Raw genomic sequence first — 16,371 nt, 5'->3', positions numbered from 1 at the left:
ACAAAGAGCATGCTGATAGGAGGAGAAAGAAGAGTGACAGAGAGACAAGTTCATCACCCGGCTGCTTCTCCTTCCCTGTCCAGTCACAGGCTGAAGGAGAGTCCATGACTACCTAGGCTCTGAGGAACTGAGTTGAATGATGCTGTCCATGATTCAAATCAGAAGAAGAGTACTGCATGAGAGAGCCGCAAACTGAAGGTGAATTTGCACCTACAGCTCCTTTTTTTTAAATGTTATCTTTTAAGGCAAACGGTTGAAAATGAATAGACTTCATCATGGCAGAAATATAGAGTGGAATACAGAATGAAGTAAACACATTTGTAGTGTGAAAAATCAAAGTGCATTTTTTAACAGATGCTTTCTGTCCTTGATAATTTTATTACATACAGTACATCAGCACAAACAGATTAGGAAGACAATTTATTTCTATATTTCTTTTTTATATTAATTTATTAATTTTTTTTAATAACACAGAAATTTGGTTTTACTACCATTCACTGTTGAATACACTGTACACTGTTGAATACTGTCAACTTAGTAGTAGTCAGTGATACATCCTGGGAGTTGTCCCTCTGAAAGAAGAGGTAACACACAAAAGCTGGCCACACATCGAGTCAATTTCAACAAAAACTGGCTAAAATTCACTCTGTCGGTTACACTTTTAGTTACCCATTCGGCATTCTCCTGCCCGACATTTTTCGATCTGACAATTTTAGGAGCCGAACTGTGGCTGCAGCGGGACACCCAGAATACAATAATCTGGCAGGAGGAAAATAGTTTTTCAAGAGTCGAGGGAAATAAAGAGTTATTTTCTCATTCAGCCCTCACGGACTCAAGTCCTTCTCAGTTTGGTTGATCCTTAACATATTAGGTCCCACAGATAGGTGATTGTTAGTGCTCACACTGTCCTAGATTACATTCAACTCCTGGTCACAGGGCCACTAGTGGCTAGAGAAGGGCCACTCCCAGCTGTAGAATCCAGCTTCTCGAGCGGCAATGCAGGAGGATGTGGAGATCACTGGTGGGGAGAGGAGAAGAGCTACAGTGAAAGTCAATGCACATAGCCGTGAGCGTGCACACTGGACAGACTCAGTGGGACAGGAAGAGACAGCAGTCTGCGCTGGACCAGAGACTGGCACCGACGCTGGAGGGACTGCTGAAAACGACTGGAAAGGAGATGTTTGGATCAAGAGTCATCACTTAAGGTAAGTCTTTAAAGCAGCATGGGGGAAGGGGGGGGGGGGGTTGACTTTAATGTCACTTTCAAAAGCCAAGAAACCCCAACCCAAGTAAAAGAAGTTTAAACTGCAAGAAGCATTTTTTTTATTTTTTTTAGCTTATACTACATGAATGGTAAGAAATATAAAATAGATGTTGTCCTAATTTGGCTGCAAAAGTGGAAATACACTTTAAAGCCTGTTAAAAATCACATACAATAATATTTGTTAAAAAGCCACTTTGCAGCTTGATAACTCTAACCTATGAAGCAGACAAGAAGTTAGAGAATAAAAACTACTAAACAACACCAAAACAGTACATGTAAGGGATATACTGTAATACCGTGTAGTGCTTGTCTCTGTCATTGAATATGAAAAGGAACAGATAACAGAAGAGCACCAGACCAGAAGAGTTATCAGATTCATAAAAAAGTTTAATTATCTTGTTGACCAAACAGCCAACATGTTTAGGGGATAGACAGAACCCCCTTCATCAGGACTTGGAAGTGATGACAATAAAGGAGTGGCAAAAACAACTCAGAATTCTGATCTTATTGTAGCTAGGGGTAGTTTCCCCAAAATGTGTGCACTATGCAGGCAGTGATTGGAATAAAGGATAGCACAAGACTCTTCCCAGCTCCTCTGAAATATTCTTGAATTGAATATGAAACAGCAATTTTGCATAAAAATATAATTTGTCAAAAATATTCAATCAGAAAACAGATCTTTTTTTAACTTATAGGCTTATAACTTATAAAATCTCTTTTTAGGGTTTCAAATATATAACCAGGGAAAACGAGTGTTGTGGGACATGCAAGCGGATGGTGTGTGAACAAGAGATGTCCCACTTTAAAGGATATAAAGGAGATTTTGATGAATCTGAGAGTGCAAGCCAATGGTATAGTGTAAGTACATTTATTTTTAATTTGTACAGAGGAACTAAACTCTGAAAGTTGTGCCCGAAAAAGACAAAGGACAGTTCACCAGTATTTCCTGTGGTTTCCCTCTCTTCCCATTACGGATTTACCATGCCTTGTTCTGCACTCTGTCTCTGGGTGGAGGCAACCATCTTGGTAGAGGCTCAGGCTTTTGCAAATCTCATTCTAAATCTGAAACTAGAAGTCAGAGGCAGCAGTGCCTTAAATCTCACACTGTAGATTTACAACTATGAGGCTGTAGGCACGGGAGTGTCTGGGCACCCTCACATACCAGAAAGCACACTGGAGTAACTAAAGACAACTGGTACATTTTTCAGGGTACTGCTTAGGCACAATACACATTTCTAAAAGATGTTTCTTGCCATACAGAGAGCAGTACCTGCGCTGGAACATCTCAATCCAGGAATGCCAGGACCTTCTTTGCATAAAACATAATTTGCGTACATAGAGTGTGCATGATTTTAAAACTTTCAAAACAACATGTCAGATTTCTTCGTCAGCCAATATAAAGAATTATATAATGCTTGATGATAAAAGTTAACATGTTGTTTAAAAAAACATCCACCTTTAATAACTTAAAGTATATCTACTGCCAATTTTCTCTTTGGCTGGACTGTTCAAACCCTATCAGGTCCCATTGGTGTCCCATTGGTGCAATTTCACTTCCTTCCCTGAAAACGCAACTGGAAGGGAGGGCAATCCCCTCTTAGACAGTTGTCACTGGAACAGCTGTCTCCATTGGACGGTTTCTCCTCCATTCCTATTCTGATGTCAACTCAAAATTGTGGATTCTGCCTCACTTTTAGCCCCAGGAAAAAATAGTCACCAGGACAAATAGAGGGTTGAATCTCCCCAGCAGTGACACAGACAACAAAAGGAACCTGACAGGGTGTTTAACCCTTCCCCTACTTAATCACGAACAGTTTTGGTTGTAGATACACTTTAAGTTGGCCAACAAAGGATATCACTAAAAACGCCAAACATTCTGCACTAATAGATGGTTAGTACGTTACAAAACTCTGCTACTGACATATATACTAGTAACCTGAACTTTATAGCACTACAACAAATGAGAATTGTTTTTATGTACATTTAACACAACAGTGCCTCTAGACAGAGAAGTTGTATATCACAAGCCGAGCGAAATAGCATAATGTAGGTTTCATCTCTGCTTTGGTCATTTCGGCTTGCTGCAGGTTGGTGCGCAGTGGATGTCTCCAGTTGACCCATGCATCATTAATGAATGTGCCAAAGTAAACGGAGAAGTGTTTACTCTTCAGAAGAATGTGTCCTGCACTGACATAGAGACCAAGAACTGTCCCACAGGTTATGAACTGAAGTGCATTCATGGAGCAGAGTGCTGTCCCATTTGCCGTTGTGGTGAGATGATGTTTTTTTCTTATTGTGTTCTTGACAGTTATTTTAAAGTAGAGGCAATAATTTGTTCCATGGGATCTTTGGCCATTTTGTTCCTGAATGATACAAAAATGAAAGGACTATTACTGTATGTTGTAATTATTATGTTGGTAGCAGAAGATCTATGCACCAGTAAACCATGCTACTTATAGCTATGGATCTGAATCTGGCTTTGCCCCTGTCTGAGAGGGTGATGTGTTCTAAATCTAAGTCACTTCTATTGATCCTTGTCTGGTCTGTGGGCATTTACAGACCACTCATTTGCTGAAAAAAGAAAAGTTATGATTTTTCAGTTGGCACTTAGCAGGAAGTCTTTTTAATACAATGATTGGTAACATATCAGGCTCAGTCTACTCACCCCCTGCAAGGCAGTTGATCTGAAAGCCAGCACATGAAATAAATATATTATTTAGTAATGGTGACATCATCAAGGCAAGAGTGCAATATCTGTACATAATGTCATAAGCTGGCCATACACTATGCAAATTTTGGCTGGTTCTTGATGAATCGGCTGAACTTCGCACAGTGAGTGCCACTGTCAGCACCTTTTTGGCCGGCATCCCTCAATCAGCAGATCGAAGGAGCCAGCTGCTGTCAGAATACATTGCAGTGTTCAACACTTGATGGAGGAATCTGTTATATTTTCTTCGATCAGCCCTGTAAGTTGAACAAAGAAAATATTACAGTGCATGGCCAACTTTAGGATTTGGGGGAATTAATAAGTAATTTACATGTAAATAAAAAGATACAAATTTGATGGACATATTATATGCACAAGACTAATTTAGATGTGGTCATATGAGAATCTGACCCTGTATTATACCCCAAGTCTAAGGGATTAAAAGCTGAACTCCAGGCAAATAAAAAAGACACATATTAATGCAGGTGTGTAGTCATCATGTATTTTTTTTTTTCATTCAAGTAGTGTATGTACCTGAAGTTAACTGAGTATCAGTATCTTGCAGTACAGCAGAGCTCTCACTGGGAGAGATTGAAGCAGCACAAGGAGCCAGTCATTTGTACTATGGTGCTCATGTGCTAACAAGGAACATAGGCTGATAGGAGGAGAGAGCATGCACTGGCTCAGGGAGAGACGAGGCCTGTAAGGGTTACTTAGGAAAATCAGGTGTCCTGCCTTGCCAGACATAGCTGTGCTGTGTGGCAAAGCAGTGTAACTATCAGGACTAGATGAACATACAAACAAATCCTTTGGCAGGTAAAACAACTTCCATTTCTGTATTTGATTTGTGTATTGAGCTGTTTGCCAGGAGTTCAGCTCTCATAATAAGAAATATTTTAAGCCCTTGTGAAAAGCAACCTTAGGAACTAATGGTACCACCAAGGACTAAGGCACATCAATGCCCGTTGTTTTCCCAATGTCCTATGAATGGAGGAGCTAAGCATATACAGAGACAATATTCAGCTCATCTTTCTAATGCAAATGTGGCCACGTGGATCCCAGAAGTGCATGATCAGCGTAATCTGTCCACAACAGTAGTTTGCCAAGCAAGAATATGCATGTGTTTGCAGGGATGTGCTGATCTTCTTGGTTGAATGGTTGAGCAGGTTTCTGACAGATGTCTCCTAATCACATTACTGAAGGCCAGGCAGTGGTTGTGGCAGAAGAGGCTCCCACCTTGGTGGAGGGCCCAGCTGAGGTGAAAGCCTTCCCTGCCTCTGCATCCCCCCAGCTGTCTCCAGCACTGTGCAGGACCAAGCTGTCAAACTGACATTCCAGCCCCATTGATTACACTTAGAGATCGGAGAAAAAATTGTAGTTTTGGTGAGGTGTACACTACTTTAATTCCTACATGGAAGAAAACATTTTGTTTGCATAATAATACTAAAACAAAATATCTTGCTTTTTTCTTACCATGTCCATTATTACTAAATTACACTGTTTTAACTATGTTTCTATAGCTCCACACATCCCTAGGACCTGTCAGTTTTGCTCAGCAACTATGGGTGCAGACATGATATGCAAGCTTCATTTGTCTTAGCTCAGGGGTGCAATTAGCTTTGGGTTTTAGAGTACTGCATTACTGTTCTTGGTTTTTACTGAGCAAAACTATGAGCAAATTTTTTTTAAAAAATAACAATCCTTGTCTTTCAGATCCCATCCCTGGCTGTCTTCTCAATGGAACTATTATTGGGGTAAGAAACAATTAAGGCAAAGATCATCTATTTCTTGAAGGAATGAATCACTAACCTTTGGAAAATATCATTAATATTTCTTTCACAGAAAAGGAAGCAATCAGCACCCTGCACAGAGGTTGCTCAACAACAGAGGAAAATCCCTAGTGGTCAGCAGGGTCACCAGAACTAGTGTCCCCCTTGGAAGATTTCCCATCTATTCCTGTTCTGATGACAACACAAAATGGGATTTAACTTTCAGTGATAATGGTCACCATGACAAATAGAGAGGGTGAATCTCCCTAACGGGGACACAGACAGCAGTAGACAACCTGACAGGTGTTCTAATCCCCCTCCACTCTATTCAAAACTAGAGTTTCAGTTGCACTTTTTTGTCACCTTTGTAAACTTAGATTTTATAACAGGTACTTCTAGGTGGCTCCACATTAGTAAATTATCTTCTATAGCACCTTAGGAGACCTGGAACCCCGGAAGCTCTAACATGCAAATACTGACTTCAACTAGGTGATTGGCTGCACCTTCTTTGATGCTTCAAATTGGACTATTGAAACCATCTATCACTTTGATAGTACAGTAGCACAGTTCAGGAGGTAGAATGAGACAGGTCCAGCATCAGGTTTCTGGAATAACTCAATATTTGCATATTAAATTGCTCAAGGTTTGCAGGCTCCCATGGATCTCTAGAAGATAGCCAACATTATGTACAAGTACCCTGAGGTTCCCATTATAACATTTAAAAGGTGGTGTCCTTCAGCTGCAGGGGAATAAAGGTTTGCATTGAAGAAACATCAACTGACAACACAGCTTACAAAGAACAGCAGAAACATCTGTTGCATCATAAGAGCTTTTTTCCTGGTATAGACCTGCTGGGCGTGACACAGAGGAGAAATGGCCATACACAGTGGCTATGATTAGGATTTCTACATAAACACATAGCACTTAGAGACATGACAACACCTGGAGAGTAAGTTGTTTTTCACAGCATGGTAATAGGGTTTCTAAAATGATAATAGGATTTTCTACATGGACAGTTTACCTGCAAATACGGGAGTTCCTTACCTGCCGAAACCTTGTAAAAAACACACCACGCAACTACTTGCCCATGTTGTTTGGAAATTAATTATTTTTCAACTAAAAATAAGATGTGGCACTTAATAACACAGATCAAGGGAGTAATTAAGATTGGCAGCAGATGTTAGGTTGCTAGGGAAGGCAGTCTCATTCCCTGGAGAGCGGCTTTCTCAGGTGGTGATAACTGTACAAGTGATTATGTAGAATGAAGTGTGTTCTGTAAATCTCGTCCTGTGAGTGTCTCTCTGTTAGTATAGGACACCCAGACTTTAGAGAACCCACTTCAAAATGCCAATAATTCCAAGTAAAATGTTTATCAGAGCACTTTACTGCTGGTTGGACAAAGGAAAGACAAACTAACAGTAACACATTTTACTGGTGCACAGGACAGCAGTGGATTTCTAACATTATCAAATTTTTTTTTATTTGCACATATTGAACAGATATTACAAAACACTTTTAATGGTATATTTAACAGACCAAAATGGTAGCAAATAAGAAAAGTCAATGGTTAGGGTTTACATATACACTTTAACTGCTGAATTAAAATTACAGTCACACAGGAAGTGCCTATTTTTTAGTAAGTCAGGAGCTGTAAAGCACTGTGTAGCAATGCAAAGCTGTACTGAGCAAAAAATGGCTGCTTCCATATTTTACAACAAAGTTCATCTCAGTTACACATCTGTGCAATAACATTAAAAATACTATATATTCTCTTTAGCAAAAATGGAGTTTACCTTTAAATAAATTAGTGTTTCAGATATGTGCAAGTGTAATGACGCATGCATTGTGTCCGTACATACTGGTAATTAAAATATAAGTGTACAAATTACTGGTGCTGAAAATCGGTGTGCCATCCATGCTTCAACATTTTATATTTTATTTTCTAGCCTGGGAAGACATTAATGATAGACGAATGCTCCTCTTGTGAATGTCGCATTTCTAAAGGTCCATTTCCAAGTTATGAACTATCCTGCCAACGGACCACATGTGATCCCTGTCCACGGGTAAGGAATATGTAATATATAATTAATGACATAATACTTACTCATTATTCTCTGAAGTGCCTTAAATAGGATCAGGCTTTGATTTTTTGAATCTGTCATTTTTCTGTCTTGAATGAGAGTGGTTTATATAAGGCAACACAGACAGTCTGTATGCAAAAGACTTTTCAGAAACAAGTGAAATATTTTTTTGCTTTGTAGCAGAATGGAGTTGCTAGAATAATACTGTTGGATGCAGCTGCTGCCAAGATCTGCTAAGCTGCTTGGTGCTTACTGTATGAAATTTAGGCCTGGTTCACACCTGGGCGTTTTGTAGCACGTTCGAACGCTCTGCAAAACGCTCAATCACCGAAATCCCATTATTTCCTATGGGTATGGTTCACACCTGGGCGTATTACAGGCCGTAACTACAAAACGCCCTACGCCCAAAGAAGTACAGGAGCTTCTTTGGGGCGTTTTTGTCGCGCGTTTCCATTAGGATACAGCCAGGTAGCCCTCGTAAACGCGCGTTTGTCGTGCGGTTTTTTACAGCGAATCGCGGTAAAAACGCGCGTCACAAACGTGCATATTCGATAAGCCTAGGTGTGAACCCAGCCTTACAGACAATAAAAAAATAAAAAACAACCCAGGTTATCACATGGAGAACAATACATTTTTCTATCCCCAAGGTTTATTGTGCACTTATCAATATAGCCTTGATTACACCCTATCCCTGACCCCTAAAGAATACCTGAAGTGAGGAAGTATGGAGTCTGCCACTCGTGGCTCTTCTTTTAAAAATGCTAGTTTTACTGGCTGCCTCAATGATTTAGTGGCTTCAGTACTTCCTAAGACACTGGCCTGGAACAAGTATGCCAATTAGAAGAAATTCCACCGTTTAAAAAAAATTAAAATAAATGCACACTATTTCCTAAAAGAAAAAAAATGTACATTTAGTCATTTTAATCAGTGGATCACGGGTTCAATGCTCTGTCTCCTGTAAACTCTTCCGGCCATTCACGTACCTACCTCGGTATGGACATGAGTAACAGGGAGGTGAGGAAATATGAATGGACAAGTGCAGTGACGTCACTGCACTTGTATTCCATTGGGAAATACAAGCCCCTCCGCCGCAGTGGCTGCTGGGACTTTCTCCATTCACAGATTCTGACACTGGGCGCCAATCAACCTGGAAGAGAAGTGGAACCCAGGATTGGAGTTGGATGCAGAGTGTAGCTCTGGAGCATGGAAAAAGTGGGTACTGCTTTGGGAGGGAAAGAAATTGAAAAAACAAACATGTTAGTGCTGGTGGAGGTTGGGGATGGGAAAATATGTTGTAGCTATAAGACTCAACTTGTAATCAGCTATGTAATATTTACTCAGAACATTACACTATGTTAAACTTGTTGCCTTTTTTTTATTACAGAATACTGTTTTGCAAAAGGTTAAAGGTGCCTGTTGTGGCAAATGTATTTTGATGTCCTGCACCATTATGCTGCAGAATGGAAATCCAGTAGATATAGAGGTAATTCTGCATCATTTAAACTTTGATTAGAAAAAAGGGGAGTTGGGGAACATTTTGTACATCCAAAGATGGAGAGAGCATCCAGTGAGCATGTTAAATTTAAAAAGTATGCATAGCCTTGATACTAGGGGCACACCAGACAAATTTAAAAGACACGTTAAGAAAATCTGCATTCATAGATACATAAATAAATCCAGAAACACCACAAAGAGTCAATTAGTGGTTTCTAACAAGGAACATTCTGACAGTGGGGGAAAACAGAGTGGTAGAGAGATAAGCTCATCAATCTGAGGCTTCTCCATTCACTGTCCAGTCACAGGCTGGAGGAGGGACAAAAGACCTGTAACTGTTACTTTACTGCAGCAGAGAAAAGGTCTTCTGCCCTGGAGAATGTGGAAAAAGTATGTAGGATAAGTGGTTTTGCTGCATGCTTGCTTTGTGTCCATAATTCAAAGTTTTGAAGACAGAGAAGCCAAGCAAGTTGCATGTCCAGAACGTCAGCAAGGGCAGTCCCTCCAGCACTGTCTTCTTAACAACGACTTCAAATGAGTCAGCCCTGTGGATATGCCAGTTTGCAGATGTAAAATAGCCTTCGAAGATGATAGCCACCCTTACCACATGTGCTGGTGTATAAAACAAAATTACCCAGCTCTCTCCACTAGACGAATAACAAAAATATTGCTTTTTTCTTTTAAACTATTACTTGTGATCTGACATTTTAGTTCAACATATACCAACAATATACTTATGAAGTACTAAAATGTTGAACAATATATTGTTATGAAATTATGGGATGTTGGTACCCCTGAACAACATACGCAGAACATGAGTTAATGTCATGAAAGTTTATGACATTTGTATATCTGTTTTGTTCATTGATATTTTCTTTCCAGCCCAACAAATCCATACGGGATGGCTGTGACATGTACACCTGCAAAGCCAATGAACAAGGAGAGTTGACTCTGGAAAAAGTAGTGACATCATGCCCACCGTTAGATCGTCAGAAATGTTTGGCAGATGGTGTAAGTGTGGTATAAATCATTAATAGGATAACTATACTGAGTTCACTTTTTGAAGACAGAGATAAACTGTGAATCGTGTTGTAGTAGTTCCTTGCTTATTCTGGGACCCTTTCTCTAAAGGCGTGGAATATCATGGTGTATTTAAAAAAAATCTGTAGTTTTACTGCTAATAATACTGGGATAGCATATATAGCCCTGAGGAGTAGGGTTAGTTTTAAGGTTTAGGTTAAGGCAAATGGTTAAGTTATCCCTATCTGTGTCCCTGTGAGGATGATTCCCCCCTCTCTTTTTTCTTAGTGGCCACTATCACCAGGACAGAAAGTGAGAGGAAATACAATTTTTTAAGTAGTCATGTCAGTAGAAGATGAGGGGAAATTCTCCCACTAGGGCACCTGTTCCAGGAGATGGTAACTTCCCAAAGTGTTGGATTTGAAAGCAAGGACAGCCTAGAGGCCTGGGAGGCAAAAGCCGACCTGAGGTGTGCCGTGGTTGGAATGGTCAGTATGCCGAAAAGGGGGCATACTCAACTGGAAAGAAAGGAGAAAGAGAGGGGTAGGGAGGGTGGGCTATCGAAAAGACTGGCCCACAGGTGAAGAGAGGGCAAGGGGGAGTTAAATTGTGCAGGACTCCTCCCACAAATACAGGCTAGCAAAGCTAGCCTTAAAACTTGTAGTCAGGGTCCTGCTGACATGACCGGAAAGCAAAGAGAGCCTGAGGTGTGCCGTGGTTGGAATGGTCATTATGCCTAAAAGGGGGCAACAAGAGTCAATAGGGAAAGAGAATGTATCTTATATAATTTGAAAACACATTTGTTCTTTATTTTAGGGTAAAATTATACAACTTGGAGACTCTTGCTGTGAAACATGTAAGTATACATTTTCACCTCCCTCATTCAAAGAATACTATTCTCTATTCTTTATGGAGACACATTTTGATTGGGCATATTAAAATGTTTTGAAAAGTTTATAATGGCTAAAGGGTTCACTTTAACCTATGTTCCTTCAGGAAATTGCACAACCGATCAAGTTAATCTTAGTGTTTATGTGATATTCTAGGTGAGGAACCAGAATGTATGCAGGTCACTGGGGTCCTGAAATTTATTCGAGTTGATGACTGTGTGACGGAAAGACAGCTCAATATACACTATTGCGAGGTAAGATACAAAACAGACACTAATACATTATTTTCACTTTTGCAGTCAAAAAGAAATGTGAGGATTGTATTTATCTGAAAATCTTCATTAACATACAATGGGCAAGCCACCTCAGACCCATCACCCCTCACAGCCCCTCCTAACATTTCAAAGAAATAGAAGAAAGAAGAAATTTTAGCACACAATATGCACTCTAAGGAGTTTTAAAAATGTTTACCAACATAGGATGACACTGTTTTTGGCCAAATCAAGTGAAGTTCTTAAGTCTCCAATTAACTTTTTTTGGCTTTTATTACAAACCCTGACAACAAATGGAAGATGCCCATGCCCTCCTCTGTAACTGCAGGTGTTGTGAAGTAATTCATCCTCAAAGATCACTACAGAGACTCTGAAGTCAAGTTTTGGTGATTTTCTAACAGCTTAGAAATACCTGCTGTGAGTTTACATGAGTTTACATTAGAGTGCTGGTCCCCACGGTGCCTTAGTACCTCTGTTGTTAAATTTGAGAATATTTCTCCACATTGTCAGAAGCTATAGAGGTCAGTAAGAGGTCGTGTTAAGGCTCTTTTACTGCTTGTTAAGAATATATAAATAAGGTTTCATTGTTAGAAATGATAAGTGTGGTATAAATTCATCAATATGATAGAGGTCAGTGAGGGCTTCCATTAAAGGTCAGTGAGGGCTTGCATTTACTGCTTGTTAGGAATATATAAATAAGACACATGTTTTGGACACAGGTGCACTTTAAAAGCAACCCTATAGACAGTGGAACTCTAGAATGTTGCTCTGCCATCTGTTAGACTGCTTTGGGTTTCCCAAAAACCCAGAGACAGTAATATGCAAATAGCACTTGAACTAGAACTGGCACCTATTCCTCACTACTGCCCAGTGAGCACAATGAGCATCATCACTGATCAATGGTGAGCTGCAGGAGGTGGGGAAGGTCAAGTGTTGCCCACCTAGTTGAATTTGTTATCTGCATATTGGCACTCCCCAGGTCTAACTGAGGGTATGTATAAATAGCCAGCATTTTGGAGATATCAAAAATTTTATCACAGATAGAGATATCACAATGTTATATCAATGAGATCTCACAATGTTATAAAACTGTTATTATTTTATTTCAGGGAAAATGTACCAGTAAGTCCGTCTATGCCATACAGACACACCGCATGGAAGATCAATGCATTTGCTGTTCCGCCACCCAGACAGAGCCGATGAAAGTACCCCTGCAATGCGCAAATGGGACCACAGTAGAGCATGAAATCTTACAAGCCACAAACTGTGAATGTCAGTCTCGCAAATGTACCCCTAACAGCTCTACTCCATGATGTCTGCACTGAGACAATGATTTCATCCTAACTGCTAAGCTGCTTTTTTGTACTATAGAGCAGTGTGTGATACCACACAGCAGCCATTTAGAAATAAACTTTATTTTACTACTCTAGATGAAAGGTGATTTCCTATTGGTTGCCCAAGATAACTGTAGATAATTGCTGTTTGCACTGTATGGTCATGCACTTGTACAATCACTTCATTTATCATTTATGTTTTTCAAGTTCCTAAATCACCTCCAGTAAGATACAAACTTTATTTGTACAACTAATAACCTCCAGTAAAATACAAATTTTATTTGTACAACTTTATTTGTGTCAACAGAACTTGCAGAACCACTGTAATTTCTGTTGACTGTGGAGAAACTTAGAACACTCTTACCTAAAGTGAAACTGAACTCAAAAAGTGAAGATTTTCAGGTAAAGGGAACGTCCTGAAAAATGTACCTTTTGCCTTGAATTTTGCTATAGCAGGATGCCTAGCCAATCCGGTGCATCCAGCTGCATAGCAGTTTATCTGCAGTGTAAGATGTAAGGCCTCTGACTGCTAGACTCATGAGATTTGGTGACTTCACCACTGTGATGCTCACCGTTCTCCTTGCTGGAGGCATTGACTTGTGGAAGCAAAGCCCTGCTTCTACCAAGATGGCTACCTCCATCTCCAATGAAGAACAAGACATCGTAAGTCAGTAATGGGGGAACGATCAGCTGCAGGGAGAGCACAGGCAATACTGGTGACTACTCCTTTCTCCTCTACTCTCCTTTTTTCCAGTTCCTTTTTAATGCATAATTACAACTTGCTGGAACATTAAATAAAAAAAGTAACCCACTACAGTCACATATGGCTCTTTGGTGGTTACAATCAAGTACACTCTATCACTGTAGAAATTCTGCTAAATCTGTTAGAAAAATACAATTGTACATAGCACAATGTAACGTTTTAATAAAGTAAACAACAAAGATTGAAGCTATATCCTGTGTGTGCTGGTGATTTACTGTTAACACTTTCAGAGATCTAGGGCTAGAATTGTTTTCAGAATCATATCTAGACGCAAAGTATCTTTACTGTGTAAAGTACTCAGTTTTTACGGTGTATTGTCATTTATCCGCTGAAGTTCTGTTCTGTGGTTGGTATATGCAGTCTGCTGGGATTATGGAAAATGCCATATTTTACTTTTAAGTGCAATGAAATGGACTCAGAAAGGAGTAAAGCATTGAAATTGTCCTCTGAAAATCTGTACGAAATGCATTTATTGTATCTATAAAAGATGTCTATTAAAGTGAATAAAATCCTTTACCTTTCAGTTGCCTATTCAGATTATTTATGCCTCAGTGATAGATTCCATTGAGACTGCATTTTTCTGTTTTTAAATTACATATAAACCCTAATAATGAACTTCTTGTATTTGCCTCCTTTTGGTCTGTTAGAAGAGAACTATGGACCATTTTTTTGGCAATAGTTCTCTTTAGGGTCACAGGAGCATTTACTAATGTCCTCCTGTGACCCAAAACTCAGCATATAGCGGGCTATTGCCCGTTATATGCTGACAGCACAGAGCCACACTGCAGCCAGGACAGATCCCGACAATATTGTCGGAATCCACCCCGCTGCCTGATTGACAGCTGGCTCTGCCTCTAGAGAGCCCCCTCCCTAGAGGCAGTGCCCGCTAGTGCCCTCCCTGTCTGTTCCTCCAGTCAGCCCTGGAGGAATAAAAAGAGGGGCGGGGAAATCCCTGTGGGGACCGGTGACTGACAGTCACCACACTCTTTGCAGGGAGAAAATTGGGAACTCAGAGATCAATAGAGGCGACATGTGACAGCTGCAGCGTCACACCTCAGCTCTAATTATGGGGATAAGTGTATTTCACTCTCTCGGTATTTTTCCTTTAAATGTACTGTACCATAAAAGTATGGCAAGTTTGGTAAGGGCAAAAAAAACACTTGTCGATCCTGCAATAAACTTGTCTCTGCCTCTGCTGATTCTTATTGGTTACATTGTTCCTAGTTTTGTCTATGGACTACAGAACACCTGCCCTCTTTGTTATGGAGAAGAGGAGAGAGGTAAGCGTTCTGCAATCCTAACTTCCTGTCTTAAGGCGACAACATTGCTTGCTGCTGTCCATAGGTACAGTACACTGAGTGAGCATTACTTCACCATAGTAGAGCAAGTATATTACTGACAGGATCACCAGATGAAAATAAATGTAAAAAAAGACTGATAAAGAAAACAAATGTAGCCACCACATCGGCAATTTGTCACAGTTGTTCTTGGGTTTAGCTCAGTGACGTGCGGTGCCCTTTGTGCTGGGTGAGGCATCCCCATCCCACCGAAGCTCCACCCCCATCCAGCCAAAGCCCCAGCCCCATCCCGGTAACCAAGTTGTGTGGGGAGGAGCATCACTTGCTCGTCGCTGCTGAGGCATCGAGATCGATGGCCTCAGTGGGTTTTTTCTTTTTTTTGATTGGACAGCTTGGACCAATGGCGCTTTGCCATTGGTCCAAGCCATCCACAGAGCTCACGCCTCTAACACAGAGTAGAGGCTGTGACAGCTCTTGACTCACCAAGTTAGGTTACACAAGCAGTGGGGAAGCCCGCTGTTGTGTAACCTAACTACCTGTCAAAACCTGGATGCAGCACTGCCTGTAGTTAACAGGCAGCGCTCCGTCCATGACAGGTTACACAGTGGGCAGGCTTTCCCTGCTGTGTAACCTGTTAGAAGCCAATCTGAATGGAGAAAAAGCTGTCATCTCCTTCCCCCCTCTGGTCCAGTGGTCGGAGGCCCACTGATGCCATAATGTTTAATGCAGGACCCCTAGCCCTGCATTACATGTAAATAGAGGAAAGAGAGGTTAGCACCAACTGCCAAGGAAGCGGGAAAAAGGTAAGTAAAGAACATGTACACATGCCCTAGACATTACCAAGCAGTTAACCCTTGGAGTGTGTGTGTGTTTTTGTTTTTTTTGTTTTACCTGGAGATAGGCTTGAGCAATCCTGTTTATGGTGCACCTACCAGAAAGTAGTGCTGGAGAGTGGATGGATAAGGCCTGTACATCCAACAGCCCTCCTATGTGTATAGACGCCTTTAATCTTCATCTGTCTTGCATGTCTATCAGTCTGCTTAGGCAGTTCGAGTTAACTAGCTAACTGACTTTACGAGCTATGTATGAGTGGCTGATATAGAGATAACTACAAGGGGAATCTGCAAATCTGTTAATTAAAATACCATCAAAATATGGATGGTGCCTCTCATGTCAAACATATTTTTGGGAAAAAGTTGAAAAAATAACTCAAAATGCATCATGACTGCAAACACACCGTGGCATGTTTGTAAGAGAAAATAAATAAATAAAGCAACCTAAAAAAATATCCAGATTTGGTGTTCAATTAAACACCTATGTGCCCTAAAACATTTTCTATTTTAAACCACCCATAGAGCTTGTTCACACCGAAAGCAGTGTGTTTCAGAGCGGTAGCTGCTGGAACGCACCACGATCTTCCCCCTGCGTTCTGGGGCAGGAGGTGGGGGGTGTGGAAGCGGTGCCATTGAATTCAATGCA

The 16,371-nt window shown here is 40.6% G+C and overlaps 1 protein-coding gene across 1 annotated transcript in view; it reads left to right on the top strand.

Moving 5' to 3' along the window:
• Window positions 1-12,904, top strand: part of VWF (von Willebrand factor) — a 130,504-nt gene extending 117,600 nt beyond the window's left edge. The window contains exons 44-52 of the mRNA XM_018562704.1: window positions 1,988-2,122; window positions 3,352-3,535; window positions 5,685-5,725; window positions 7,687-7,803; window positions 9,206-9,304; window positions 10,198-10,326; window positions 11,152-11,191; window positions 11,382-11,479; window positions 12,607-12,904. Of these exons, the coding sequence (XP_018418206.1) occupies window positions 1,988-2,122; window positions 3,352-3,535; window positions 5,685-5,725; window positions 7,687-7,803; window positions 9,206-9,304; window positions 10,198-10,326; window positions 11,152-11,191; window positions 11,382-11,479; window positions 12,607-12,810 (1,047 nt within the window). The 3' untranslated portion in view covers window positions 12,811-12,904. The remainder of the gene's footprint in view (window positions 1-1,987; window positions 2,123-3,351; window positions 3,536-5,684; window positions 5,726-7,686; window positions 7,804-9,205; window positions 9,305-10,197; window positions 10,327-11,151; window positions 11,192-11,381; window positions 11,480-12,606) is intronic.
• The last annotated feature ends 3,467 nt before the right edge of the window (window positions 12,905-16,371 follow it).

Source organism: Nanorana parkeri, unplaced genomic scaffold (assembly GCF_000935625.1).
Source record: "Nanorana parkeri isolate BGI_ZX_2015 unplaced genomic scaffold, ASM93562v1 scaffold592, whole genome shotgun sequence".
Lineage (NCBI taxonomy): Eukaryota > Metazoa > Chordata > Amphibia > Anura > Dicroglossidae > Nanorana > Nanorana parkeri.
The sequence above is the reverse complement of the archived record's forward strand: the minus strand, read 5'-3'. Positions and strand labels throughout refer to the sequence as shown.